Source organism: Tarenaya hassleriana, unplaced genomic scaffold, assembly GCF_000463585.1.
Source record: "Tarenaya hassleriana unplaced genomic scaffold, ASM46358v1 Cleome8, whole genome shotgun sequence".
Taxonomy (NCBI): domain Eukaryota; kingdom Viridiplantae; phylum Streptophyta; class Magnoliopsida; order Brassicales; family Cleomaceae; genus Tarenaya; species Tarenaya hassleriana.
In genome coordinates this window covers 258339-270831 of record NW_010970490.1, presented here as the reverse complement: position 1 = coordinate 270831, position 12493 = coordinate 258339, and the positions used below count along the sequence as shown (strand labels likewise).

Below are 12493 nucleotides of genomic sequence, written 5' to 3'. Positions count from 1 at the left end.
TGGGTTCATATTTTCACGAAACAATAATTAAAAAAAAAATAGTGGCAGCTTTCATATGAGATGATGAACTAGGTAGAAGCACAAAGAATTTTAGAAGCGCGTTACTCGGCCAATGCTATATGCCACGGTATTCTAAATCCTCGTATTGTCAACATCCCACTTGATCCCATATATTTCATATTGATCGGGAAAACTCGAAAGAAAAAAGGCATACTGTAGTGATTATTATCGCGCAACACCGTCTACTTATAATTTTTATGCATTTATGACTTATTATTTCACTTCTATTTTTCTTAGATTCATTATTTTGTTTTATTAGTATGAAATCTAATATCTGTATTATTGTTTAATAATCTCCCTCTATAAGATTGTTTATATGTATAATATTTAACGTTAACAACAAAATTAATTTAAAAAAAATAGAGAGCAAAAAGATAAAGTTCCTACTCTCTCTTTTGTTTTTTAAATTTATTATATGGACAGTATAGAGTTTACTCAATCCGGCTGTGATTTGTATCCATGAGTTTAGAAAGCCGAAATAACCTAAGGTACTTGTCGGAAATCCTTTGCCGTGTGTTATAAATCGTAATATTATATATATATATATACACTCTCTCTCGATAAAGTTTCTACTTTCTTTTTTGTTTTTAAAATTATTCTACAAAGGTTTACTTGCACTTGTTTCTGTTACTTTTAATCTCCCAAATCTAGAGGTGTTTCAAATACTTTCGAGGCCCTATACAAAATATAAAATTTATTTATTTTAATTGTAAAATAATTAAATATAATTTATTATAAATATTATGAAAATATTGATATAAATAATTGTGATGATAATATTATTATTAAATTAATAAATATTATTTTAAACTATGAATTTATTTAAAAAAATTATTTTAGGGGTCCACCTTATTTTGGAGAGTGTTGTAAAAATATTTATTAAGAGAGATAAAACTAACTTTAAAAAACTCGTTATTTTATTTTTTTATTAAATATTATTTTAAAATTCTCCCGTTGAACCTGCCGTAAGACGCCGAATTGAAATTTGTCTTCGAATTCAGTTCTCTCCCTTAATTCGACGATACTGAGACATATATACACCAACAGTTATATGTAATACTCGTTATACGTACACATTCACACATATAATACAACGCGGGTAGCTTGTTATCTGTCTTTGTATTTTTCTATTTTCGTATTTTTATGAAGATCACAAGTAGTAGGAAAACAATGTATCCTCCGTTACGTATTTATTTTTAAAATTATTTTATTTATCTGTCCAGTGAGCGTCGTATTTCCACAACTGGGGGCGAAGTGATTTGTTCCTACGTGTGTGTCTAATTCTGACACGTGCATGTCTCCCCACTTCGTCGGGAATTTTTTTTTTTGGTAAAGAAAATAATTCATGAGGAGGGGAAAATTAGGTACATTTCCATCGAAGACTTTTCTCCCGCTCACACGGTCATGGTGAAGTGAACATTTTCCGGGGGAATTAATTATCGGTGTTTATTGCGCAATTATCATAAACTAGGACACTAGCGAATAATTAATTATTCGGGTTTTAAAGGCTATTGTTGGCCTGCTTTCGTATTTCTCTTGCAAGTCCTAGACTGCCTAACCACCACTTTCCACGAGTGAATCAATGGTTGCAAGTCATCATGGCTGTCACCATTCGGGCGCGCTGAATAAATAAACCTCTGATTCGAGAATAACCTTTGTATATGGATCATATGAATTCAAAAATTATCTCTCTTTCCACCAACTAGAAATCGAACACTCGACTTGAAGGTGAAATCACTCCCACCTTGACCACTCGTCCTTGACATATTGGGTTTGGCTGTATGATCTTTATTTGAATTGAATTAAATTATTACGTATATAAGCATATCTATATATTTGTTCATGATGAGAAGAACCGTAACATATGTGTTTTTAGAAAATTAGCGTAATCCATATATATATATACACACACAAAACTATATAATATGCGAGTGTGATGAATGATTTTACCTTTAAGAAAAAGTTTGTGCGTTTAATAAGTAGAAACTTTCACACTTTAACAAAAGCAATGGATCTAGAATACTGTTGGCCGAGATGGTGGGATGTAAAGCGTCGTATTTAACAATTTAATATGCCTATTATATTGAATGAAAAACTTTATAGCTCGTAAAAAATACTCGTCAAATAAACCAACTTGTAATTTAAAAGAAAAGAATCAATAACTTTTGAAATATTCTATGGTTAATAAAATCTTTATTTAATAAATTATTGCAACCCATACTTATATTCCATAAACCAAAAAATAAGGGGACCTAAACCCTAGTACATTTTTTTAAACTTTGTTTTACAAAGAGCACCTCTACAACGAGATGCATCGCGGCTGGAGGCCTTTGGGTTTTCCTTAGTCGAAACATAATGGGCCTAATTAAAAGCCCAAATAAAATTCAGAAACTCGTCGTCGGCTCGGCCCATTAGCATAAGTATATAAATAAATGGAGAAATATATTGCCAGCTAGACAACCAACCAAGTCGTAATATGGTGGGTCCATATCTCACATGCCCAAAGACCAAATCGTTTTCATTATTTTCCCCCACGCGCCTCTTTATAGCGCGTTACAACACGCCATCCATCGCAAAGGGACAAACTCACACATCGGATACTTGACACAACAATTAAATCCAAAAGGACAAAAAAAAAAGAGTTACATCTACGCGCCTGTGAAGCGCGTGAAGAAAGCGACCACTCGTTATATCTGTCTCCAGCGTGTCCACTTGTCAAAGTTACACGTTTAGCTCCTCAAGACACATTTATAATATATATATAAAAAAAAGCTACATTGAAATTGAAGTATATCGATGAGAAAATCTGTATAGTCCGCCATTTTTCTACCGTGCTTACGTGGCAATTATTAACCGCTTTACCTGTCGGCGCGAGGAATACAATCACATGTTTCGCGGCGTAAGTAATCCACAACAGCAAGCGGTTTCACAACCGTACGATCACGTGGGTACCGAGAATCAACGGCTAGGAAAACGAGCGGATTACGTGCATCGCACAGCGGGAAACACGCTGCACCGTATCGCTTGATGGAGAGTATAAAGTCTCTTTCCTCATGGAAAAAAAAATCTGATTTATCCATTTATAGGTCTGATTTTTTTTTTTCTTGTGGGGAAGAGGAAATTTTAGTTGTTCTTCGGTTGAGAGGCAATGGCAGATGAGCAGAAAAACAACAAGGTCGAAGCAGAATTGCCGGCGGCTGCAGCTCCGGTGACGGTCCCGGCGGCTGCAGCGCCGGAGGCAGCTCCGGCGGGGGTTTCTAAGGACGTCGCGGAGGAGAAGATTCAGAACCCTCCTCCTCATGAGGACAAGCCCGACGACTCGAAAGCCCTTACCGTTATCGAGAGTATGCTCTCTCTCTCTATACTTACATACGACTGTGTGTATATATATACTATATAAGTTCATGGGTTTTAGGATAAATGTGTATAAATCGTTAGTTATCGATAATTGAGTGAAATTTGCTTGCTTGGATTGAAAACGTTTTTAGAACGCGTGAATTACTTTCTGGGTTTGGGGTTCATCTTCACGAATTTGCTCACTTCTTTAAGTTTCTAGTATTTTATATATGGTTCTTCGGTGGTGATTAACCATGTTTTTGTGACAAGAGAGATTAAGAAATAACCTCTGATTAAACTATTGATCTATGATTATTAAAGTATATGGACAGCTGTTCTCCGTTGTCTCTCTCTTTTCCGGTCCTTAATAAGATTACTAATCTCGTTTTATGATGACTAAATTACATAATATATTGTGATAGAATTTCCTTGACTCTATCGCATGACTCGTATATTTCAAGTTCACTAAAGAGTAAGCAAAATTCTATCTGTCGGCGAGTTCATGATCTTTATTTCTGTTTTTGATAGTTCAGCATCTGAATCGCGCACAACAAAAAAGTTCAATACCCGAATTGCGAATTCAACAAAACTCTGCGGCTTTTCTGTAATTAATTAGTTCTCCTCTCGGTTGAGATTTTGTACGTAGTTTCAGTGTACAGCACTTCGGTTGGTGTTTGCATGAAAACGTATATCGAATACAGTATACGTATTTGTGAGTATATACGTTTTTACATGTACGTGTGTGCATGATCGGCCTATCTTGGATACCGTTGTTCTGAAACGTGAGCTATTTTACAGAACCAGTAGAGCCTGAGCCGAAGAAAAGTTCGTCAATGGACAGAGGTACTTAGCTCTCGCTTTCAAGAACTTTCAACGTTCAGGCAAGTTTCTTACTTCACGATTAAACCATTTGCATGGCGGCGTTGTCTTTTGTCAGATGTTGCATTAGCAGACCTGGAAAAGGAGAAGAGATTATCGTTCATCAGAGCGTGGGAAGATAACGAGAAGACTAAGGCCGAGAACAAGTAAGATATGAACAACCAGGCTTGATGAACTTGTTGGTGAGAGATATTTGTCTAAATGGATGAAACCAATGGCATGTTTTACAGTAGCTTATGCAAGGATTCAATTTGAGTTTACGAATTTTTCGGACAGGGCACAGAAGAAGACCTCTGATGTTCTTGCATGGGAGAACAGCAAGAAGGCTGCCATTGAAGCCGAACTGAAGAAGATCGAGGTAACTGAACTTGTCTTTTTCTAGCATTTGAAGATTTCCTGATATGGTTCAGAGTTAGTGAAGTGATTATTTGCAGGAACAACTGGAGAAGAAGAAAGCAGAATATGCAGAGAAGATGAAGAACAAGGTGGCAGCGATCCATAAGGAAGCAGAGGAGAAGAGGGCAATGGTGGAAGCCAAACGAGGAGAAGAGATTCTCAAGGCGGAGGAAATGGCTGCAAAGTACAGAGCCACTGGGAACGTCCCTAAGGCCACATGTGGATGTTTCTAAAGCTTTACAGAACCTCTCTCTCTCTCTCTCTCTCTCTCTGTAAGATTCCAACAGTGAATCATCTCCCCATCAAACACAGATCTCTTCACAGCTTTGATCAAAAACCATTGTTTGTAGATTCCTCTTTCTCGTTTTTTGTTCTTTCTGGGTGTTCTTTTGTGTGTAAAAACAGCATCAGGGTGGGGGTGCTTTCTCATTTGTAAGTTTCTGAAGCATCATTCATAGTTTGTGCTTGTCAATGTCCATAACTGAGTTGGAGAAATGAAGTCAATAGATAGGAACATACAAAAACAGAACATAGATGATAGGTTAAGCCTGGTTTTGTAATAACTACAACAAGAATCGAAGAGATCATCATCATCATCTCTTCCACAAATCTACTTAGATGGCCGAACTAATCCTGATATACATACTTGCATATATTTATATACGTCTCTGCACCATCGCCTTAACAGCTAAATTTCCAAATAATCCCCGATTACAAAAACCCACAAAAAAAGTTTGAATCTTTCCTGGATACTTCAGAAAGGGCAAACCATGGAGTCAGCAGCAGGAGACTCGTTGTAATTGTCGATGTTTTCTTCCAAGAAGCTCATGTCGTCGTGGCTTATAGGAAAATCAAGAAGAAGTTGCAGGGCACTGTCCGATGAATCCTCGAGTTCGTTGGAGCATGACGAATCGGAACCATGAACGACCATCTCTTCCTCCACACATGACTTGGAGCTCTTGCAGCTTTCTTCATTGGCATTGCTCGCAGAAAGACGGGTGGATTCGCATTTCAAAGACGAAGACGCCCGAGAGTTAGGGCTCAGGCTGGCAGATTCCTCTCTGCAGGCCAAGTTTCTGAAAGATTCACCGATTTCAGAGTTCCATATGCGTAAGAAGTAATCGGAGTCTGATTTTCCCGCAGGAGAAGGGGTGAAGAGCATTGACTCTCTTGAGAGCCTGGCCTCAGCTTCAAGCCTGGCACTTTCCCACTGCGCCATGTGGCGTGTCATTGGCGAGGCTGGTGCTTGTTTGATGGCGCCAAATGAGGCTATTGGCTCATGGGTTTGGGGATCAAGCCCCATACAGAGGAGGCGTTTCTTCAGGTGAGTGTTCCACAAGTTCTTGATTTCGTTGTCTGTTCTTCCCGGGAGCTGAGCCGCAATAGCAGCCCACCTGGAAATATCCCCATTACCATTTAGGGTTCATCATAATTTGCAAACAAGAACCAGAAGACGCCTAAATCAGGCAATGTAGCTGAGAACTGAGACCTGTTGCCAAGTATGGCGTGCAGCTGAATGACGAGTTTCTCTTCATCAGGAGTAAAAGGTCCACGCTTTATGTCTGGTCTTAGGTAATTTGTCCATCTCAGCCTGCAACTCTTTCCACAGCGAAGCAAACCTGTACGTATAGCCAACACTCACCCTCATCATTCCGACAACTTGCCGGGAACAAAACAAGAACAAAAGAAGAAAATCAAGGTTGAATCCCCGAAACAACGGCATACTCTACAGATTTCTAGTTTTCTATTGAAGGGCTTCGCAGGATCCTCCTATTACGTAACCAAGTTATGGATCAAGACTTTCTCATAAGCCGAAAGTGAAAGAACGAAACTTTCCCATGAATCAAGCAAAAAGAGGAACAGGGTATCATAAGAATCACTCTCATTGCACGATTTCGACCCACGGGACGGTGAAAGAAAACAAGAAAGCCATCTGAATATTACCGGCAAGCTTGGGAAGCGTACGCCAGCTTCCATGGCCGTTACTCTTGATGTAGTTAACGAGAATCTCGTCTTCTTCAGGTGTCCATGGCCCTTTCTTCAAACCCTTCTTGTCACAACAAGGCGTTCTTCCCATTTTTCCCTTCACTTATACCCAACAAACACTTTGTAAAAAGGCCCTTTTTTAAAAAAAAAAGATTCAACACGAGACAAACACACAAACCATCAAACGGCTAAGAGACACATAGACAAAGACAAAGCTGAAAAAAAAGTAGGAAAGAGGAAAGGATATAGAGATAGGGAGAATGGGAGATGACTATTAATGCTTGGTGTTTTTTTTTTTTTTGAAATCATGGAGATGAGGAAGAAGAGCCAAAGAAGGAGGCAATGAATTATGGATCATTATATGTAGCATAAAAAGGAACAGAAAATAAATAAGAGAGAGAGAGAGAGAGAAGCAACAGTAAAAAGGAAGACCAGCGAGCTTCGAGCCGGCCATGCATTTAATACCCACATTGTACAATTTTATGTATAGTATTTATGTTCTTGACAGCAACAGGCGGTTTCCATAAATTTGAAAAAATCAAGATTGACCTCTAAAATTAAATCAATAAAAAAAGGAGATAAATAAGCTCAAGCCATGATTGCAAAAACTAGGATACCGACATTCATGCCACCGAAACCTGCATATGTTGAAATTGCAATATTAAAATACTAACCAAAATCTATGGAGATATACATCTCTTGTATATCTACGTATACATGCATGTTTTTGAATGGCGAGATAAGATTGGAAATACTTGGATTCCCTCCACCTTAGGATCAACATTGAGATTTGACGAGAGTGTGATTGGCTACGTAGTTGTTCAAATTCGAGTTGCTGAAAACAGCAAGGCAAAATAAATAAGTGGGCTAGGGTTCTCATGTTTACTACTAGCACGGAACAGGAAATGCATTAATGGCGGAAATGTCACGCATATTTATATATTAAGAAGACGAGAAAAAAAATAAAAAAGAAATAGTGTATAAGTAATAAAGAGAAAGGGCAGAAGGAGTAATGGAGATGACAGTGACTTGTATTGTACGGAATGAAATGAAGGGTGACATGACGAATCCACGTTTCAATTTCTAAGACTATAAAAAAAAAAATTGAGAAAAATACAAAAAAAAAAAAGAGAGAGGAGGAGACATTAAATGAAAATTTTGTTTTGACCATGTGTGTATAGTAGTTTGAAGCTTACAAGCAATCAAAGTGGGGAGTGACCAATAAAGAAGAGACACGTGGCACATGTAGGGTCGTAACTGTGAGTGGATCCCAAGGGAGTCAAAGAGAGGAGATTTGTTGGGTAATAACCTACAGACAACGGTTTGTGCGTGTCCTCTTCACTTCTCCTTCTTCTTCTCGTAATAAATGCGGTCAGCTACAAGTCAACAACTCTTCTCCATACATACATTTTTTTCATATCTGTTTTAAATGGAATTAAATTTAAAAAAAATGCCACGTATTAATATTTAATATCCAGGGAAAAGGACATGTTACATTTGCAGAAGGGTTTTGAAGAAATTAAAGATTGTTGCCGTGGTACAACAGACTCGGTAGTATTAAACTCTAAAGCATATGCCACATTGCCTTTTGCTTGTTAATAATGGAAAATTGTTGGCGTAACAAACTCGTTAATGGAAAATGACAAACCCACTCGCCCACGTCCTCCGTTGGGGCGCCAATGGATTTTCCTTTTGCTTTCCCCCTCTTTTCCGTGTAAATTCGCGAAATGGCCCCCTATCTTTCTATTAATCTCGAAAACAACCCCTTTCTCGCTAATTGTCATTTTCTTCCCCCATTTCTTGATTCAGCCTTATTTGGAGCAATATGATTCTTTTTTCTTGCAAAATCATGTCAAATGTGCTTTTTTTGATAGCGTTGAAATATTTTTTTTTTAAACCCAATTGATTATTGTGTTTTGAACGAATATATTTTGAAAAAAAAATTATAATTTCTGGAGTATGTTGCGTGAATGTCCCTAATAAAATCTCGGAAAATATGAAAATTCGTGGCAGCGTGGGGGAAATCTCAAAAAGGGAACGGTCTGAAAAATGTCCAGACCTTAATTTGCTGGGACGTACGTATATTGTCCACAATTAGATCCCCGTGATTAGGGATCCCAAAAATAAGCCATATTTCTCAATTGGAAAGCTCCTCTAGGCGTTTCATATAACAAGCCCACGAATCAACGGACAAATCCCTTTTGGTTTATTCTCGTCCGTGTCCAGAGATCGAAACAAAAAGCAAGATCTTGGTCTGTCTTTTGTTGTTGTTGTTGTTGTCTTGAACAAGAACGATAATGGCGTTCACGGGGACATTGGACAAATGCAAGGCATGTGACAAGACGGTGTACGTGATGGACTTGTTGACGCTGGAGGGCATGCCTTATCATAAGTCCTGCTTCAGGTGCAGCCACTGCAATGGCACCCTCGTGGTATTTTCTTCATTTTTCCCTCCCTTTTTCACGCGCAGATGTGCATTGGGTTTGATTGTCATTTCACGTTTCTGATGTTGTTTTGTGGTTTAATCGCTTGCAAAAGAAACCCTAGAATGAAACCAGTCGAGGGATTTTTGTATGCATGCATGCATGCGGAGATCGGAAACTAGGGCTGATCTCTCTTAATTATTACGATCACATGCAACGACGGTTATTTTCATTATTGTTAATAATGAGAGTGTGAATGTGTTTTGTCTTGTTTGATTGGGGTGATGAAGATAAGCAACTACTCGTCGATGGAAGGAGTTTTGTACTGTAAGCCCCACTTTGAGCAGCTCTTCAAGGAATCTGGCAATTTCAGCAAGAACTTCCAAACAGGTTCCTCTGTTTTTTCTCGTCCGGTTCCTCCATTAACGAATCCTTATTTTTCTTGGCTATCGGTTCACTAACGATGCGTTACACCATATATATTGCCGTTTTTGCAGCTGGGAAGACCGAGAAATCGAGCGATGCAGTGCGTACACACCATCGAGAATCTTCCCTTTTTTTTTTCTTGTTTTAGTGTTCCGTTCTTCCCGTTGGTTCTTTTCTGATGTTGTGAAATGAATTCGCAGCCGCAGACAAGGGCTCCGAACAGGTTATCGTCATTCTTTAGCGGAACACAAGACAAATGCGCAGCTTGCCAGAAAACCGTGTACCCTCTCGAAAAGGTACGTCCGGTTCTTGACAAACCCAAGATTTGAAAAAGCTACGGCTTTTACATTTCAGGAAAATCATATATACCCTTGATCAGTTTTTCGATAAAACCATACCCTTATGTCCGATTTTTTTTGCTCGATTTCAAAAAAGATGACGATGGAGGGAGAGAGTTACCATAAGACGTGCTTCAGGTGTGCACACAGTGGCTGCCCGTTAACGCACTCGTCCTACGCGGCGCTCGACGGCGTATTGTACTGTAAGGTTCACTTCAACCAGCTGTTCCTGGAGAAGGGAAGTTACAATCATGTCCTCCAATCCGCCAACCACCGCCGCACCGCCTCCTCCTCCTCCACTCCTCCTCCCGAACTCACCGCCGATCAAGAAGACGGCGACAAATCCGATGCAGCCGCCGCAGAGGGCGGTGACGTGGCCGGCGAGTCATCGTCATCGGCTCCCGGCACTGAGGAGCAGGAACCCAAAGCCTTGGAGTCTTGAAACGTCGATCTTGGATGACCCCGGCGATCTGAGATGTTTTCTCTTTTGTTGTTTTTTGTTGGGTTTGTTAAAACTTGATGTTTTATATGAATATTTGCTTTGTGTTTGCATCAATTGCATGAATATATATATATGTATACCCGATGATGATGATGAATTTTGTAAACCGATTATAATATATGATTTTGTTCTCTCCTTTTTTTTGTTGTTGGAGTTTTCAAGGAGATTGTATATACCTAATCCACGTGGTAAGTGGTAAATACCAAATCAAATCAGTGAAAATTTGCAGGCATAATAATTAATTGTTAATGCAATGAAAGAGCATCAAACAAAGATTCAATATCTAGAAGATCTCAAGCAAAAAGGAAACAAGTCAATGTGAAGAAAAATGGAAAGAGTAAGCAAAAGGAATGAAGATAAAGAAAAGGAAAAACAAATATGATGAAACGAAATGGAAACCCTATGCAGGAGGCTGAACATAAATACAGAGGCGTGCACAATAGAAGAGATCACCCAAGTAGAGAGAGAGTGTTTGAGTCGTGAAAGCTTTGGGCATAAACATATTTGTATGGGAAACACGGGTGAGTGATACTTGAGATAGAGTGAAGTGTATCTGAGGGGGAGCCTTCAAATAACAGGCGAACCGCTCAAAGGGCCTAGACGAGTCTAGGGTTACACGGGGTGTGCGAGGCACACATAGTGTATGGGCTGATAGAATTCATGTTGTAAGGGGGAACAAACTCAGGGGAAGTTGTGTTCTTGGGATGGATTAGGCTCGAACAAAAAAGAGTTGTAATTCATGTTCTTTACAAATGAATAGAATCAGTTGGGAAATTATTGAAAGCAATATCGTGTGAATTTACTTTTTCAATTGGTATCAGAGCAGGTCACTGATCGTAGGAAATTTTTCCTCTCATATCGGTGTACGATTCAGCTTCACACGATGGATGGATACAAAGAGATGCAAGCTTTTGGAAGACATGCAATGTTCGACTCAACAAACTATGAATGCAAGGGATTTGGGCATACAAGGATGAAATATGGCCAGAAGAAGGGAAAATCATATACCACTCAAGAGAAGGAGGAAACCGAGTTAAACAGTGACGATGAAGAAGTTTCTAACTCTATTGCATTCTTTGGAATCATTGAAGAAGGAGAAGAAACTTTGGAAGATGATTCAAGTGACGAAGAGGTAACTGAGGATGACTTGTTCAACGAGATGACCAAACTCGTTCGAATGAATAGATATCTGTTGGATGAGAAAAAGCGGCTGGAGAAGGAACTCAAAAATACTTAGATCCAACTGACATCTACTCAACATCAATTGTCCCAAAAAGAAGAAGAAGCGTCGCTCATGAGATGTCAAATTGAAGAGACCAAGAAAAATCTTCATCTTCTTGGAAGTGGAACTGGTAAGTTGGATCATCTACTTGGAGAGGGAAGGAGTGCACGAGATCAATCAGGGCTTGGATATGCGGGAAAGGAGCAATATCACCCAACATTTGTGTCTGGAGGAAATCTTGAACGAGAAGTACCTGACTTAGTACGAAGTACTTTTGGCGCTGTCAGAAATACTCCAAGAGTTAAAATGGATCTGCGAACCTCTCAAAAGCAAAAAGAGCATAGAAGCTGCTATTACTGTGGGAAGAGAGGACATATCCGAAGGAATTGTTATCACCTACGACAGAAAAGAAAGTCTAGTTGGTACGTTCATTCGAACTTGAATCACTCTTATATGTCTCATCCTTCGAAGAATCATAGGTGGATTCGTAAATCCGATGTGTCATGCAATGTTGCCTGTACGTCTGAACAAACGAGTGGAGATGGTGTCTGGTATTTGGATAGCGGGTGTTCAACACACATGACAGGACGTCAGAAGCTGTTGACAAATTTTGAAGTAGGTTTGACAAGTGACAATGTCACATTCGGAGATGGAAAACAAGGGAAGATCATTGGTAAAGGAACTCTGGAATGTGGTGGAGTATCCAAGCTAATGGATGTCAAGGTCGTACAGGGCTTAAAGGCTAATTTGATCAGCATAAGTCAACTATGCGATAATGGTATTGAGGTGAAATTTACAAAGGATGCATGTTTTGTGACCAATGCGGATAACAGATGTGTTTTAACTGGGCAAAGGACATCAAGCAATTGCTACACATGGGTTGACAGCCAGATTTTCAGAAACTCTCTCAAGGATCCTAAGACAC

At 39.1% G+C, this 12493-nt stretch overlaps 3 protein-coding genes across 3 annotated transcripts; 2 read left to right on the top strand and 1 right to left on the bottom strand.

Annotated features, from left to right (window-relative positions):
• Positions 1-3140: 3140 nt before the first annotated feature.
• On the top strand, positions 3141-5122 carry LOC104802022 (uncharacterized protein At3g61260). The gene is made up of 5 exons (XM_010525432.2): positions 3141-3404; positions 4195-4239; positions 4334-4421; positions 4552-4633; positions 4710-5122. The coding sequence occupies exons 1-5, from the start codon at positions 3209-3211 to the stop codon at positions 4902-4904; spliced, it is 606 nt and encodes a 201-aa protein (XP_010523734.1). The 5' UTR covers positions 3141-3208; the 3' UTR covers positions 4905-5122.
• Positions 5046-7256, bottom strand: LOC104802023 (transcription repressor MYB6). Its single transcript, XM_010525433.2, has 3 exons — positions 6616-7256; positions 6161-6290; positions 5046-6065 (listed from the first exon to the last, which is right to left on the bottom strand). Exons 1-3 carry the CDS (start codon positions 6746-6748, stop codon positions 5426-5428), a joined length of 903 nt encoding a protein of 300 aa, XP_010523735.1. The 5' UTR covers positions 6749-7256; the 3' UTR covers positions 5046-5425.
• Positions 7257-8757: 1501 nt separating this feature from the next.
• LOC104802021 (LIM domain-containing protein PLIM2c-like) lies at positions 8758-10396 on the top strand. The gene is made up of 5 exons (XM_010525430.1): positions 8758-9089; positions 9371-9470; positions 9578-9606; positions 9707-9802; positions 9942-10396. The coding sequence occupies exons 1-5, from the start codon at positions 8955-8957 to the stop codon at positions 10284-10286; spliced, it is 705 nt and encodes a 234-aa protein (XP_010523732.1). The 5' UTR covers positions 8758-8954; the 3' UTR covers positions 10287-10396.
• Positions 10397-12493: the final 2097 nt, after the last annotated feature.

What these genes read in the sequence shown, in the direction of transcription:
- LOC104802022 (XM_010525432.2), top strand. Translation starts at nt 3,209, where the DNA reads ATGGCAGATGAGCAGAAAAACAACAAGGTCGAAGCAGAATTGCCGGCG. An exon ending in AAGTTCGTCAATGGACAGAG is followed by an intron (nt 4,240 to 4,333) that starts GTACTTAGCTCT and finishes GTCTTTTGTCAG; the next exon opens with ATGTTGCATTAGCAGACCTG. An exon ending in AAGACTAAGGCCGAGAACAA is followed by an intron (nt 4,422 to 4,551) that starts GTAAGATATGAA and finishes TTTTTCGGACAG; the next exon opens with GGCACAGAAGAAGACCTCTG.
- LOC104802023 (XM_010525433.2), bottom strand. Translation starts at nt 6,748, where the DNA reads ATGGGAAGAACGCCTTGTTGTGACAAGAAGGGTTTGAAGAAAGGGCCA. An exon ending in TACGCTTCCCAAGCTTGCCG is followed by an intron (nt 6,291 to 6,615) that starts GTAATATTCAGA and finishes CTATACGTACAG; the next exon opens with GTTTGCTTCGCTGTGGAAAG. An exon ending in CACGCCATACTTGGCAACAG is followed by an intron (nt 6,066 to 6,160) that starts GTCTCAGTTCTC and finishes GGATATTTCCAG; the next exon opens with GTGGGCTGCTATTGCGGCTC.
- LOC104802021 (XM_010525430.1), top strand. Translation starts at nt 8,955, where the DNA reads ATGGCGTTCACGGGGACATTGGACAAATGCAAGGCATGTGACAAGACG. An exon ending in CAGCAAGAACTTCCAAACAG is followed by an intron (nt 9,471 to 9,577) that starts GTTCCTCTGTTT and finishes CCGTTTTTGCAG; the next exon opens with CTGGGAAGACCGAGAAATCG. An exon ending in CCGAGAAATCGAGCGATGCA is followed by an intron (nt 9,607 to 9,706) that starts GTGCGTACACAC and finishes ATGAATTCGCAG; the next exon opens with CCGCAGACAAGGGCTCCGAA.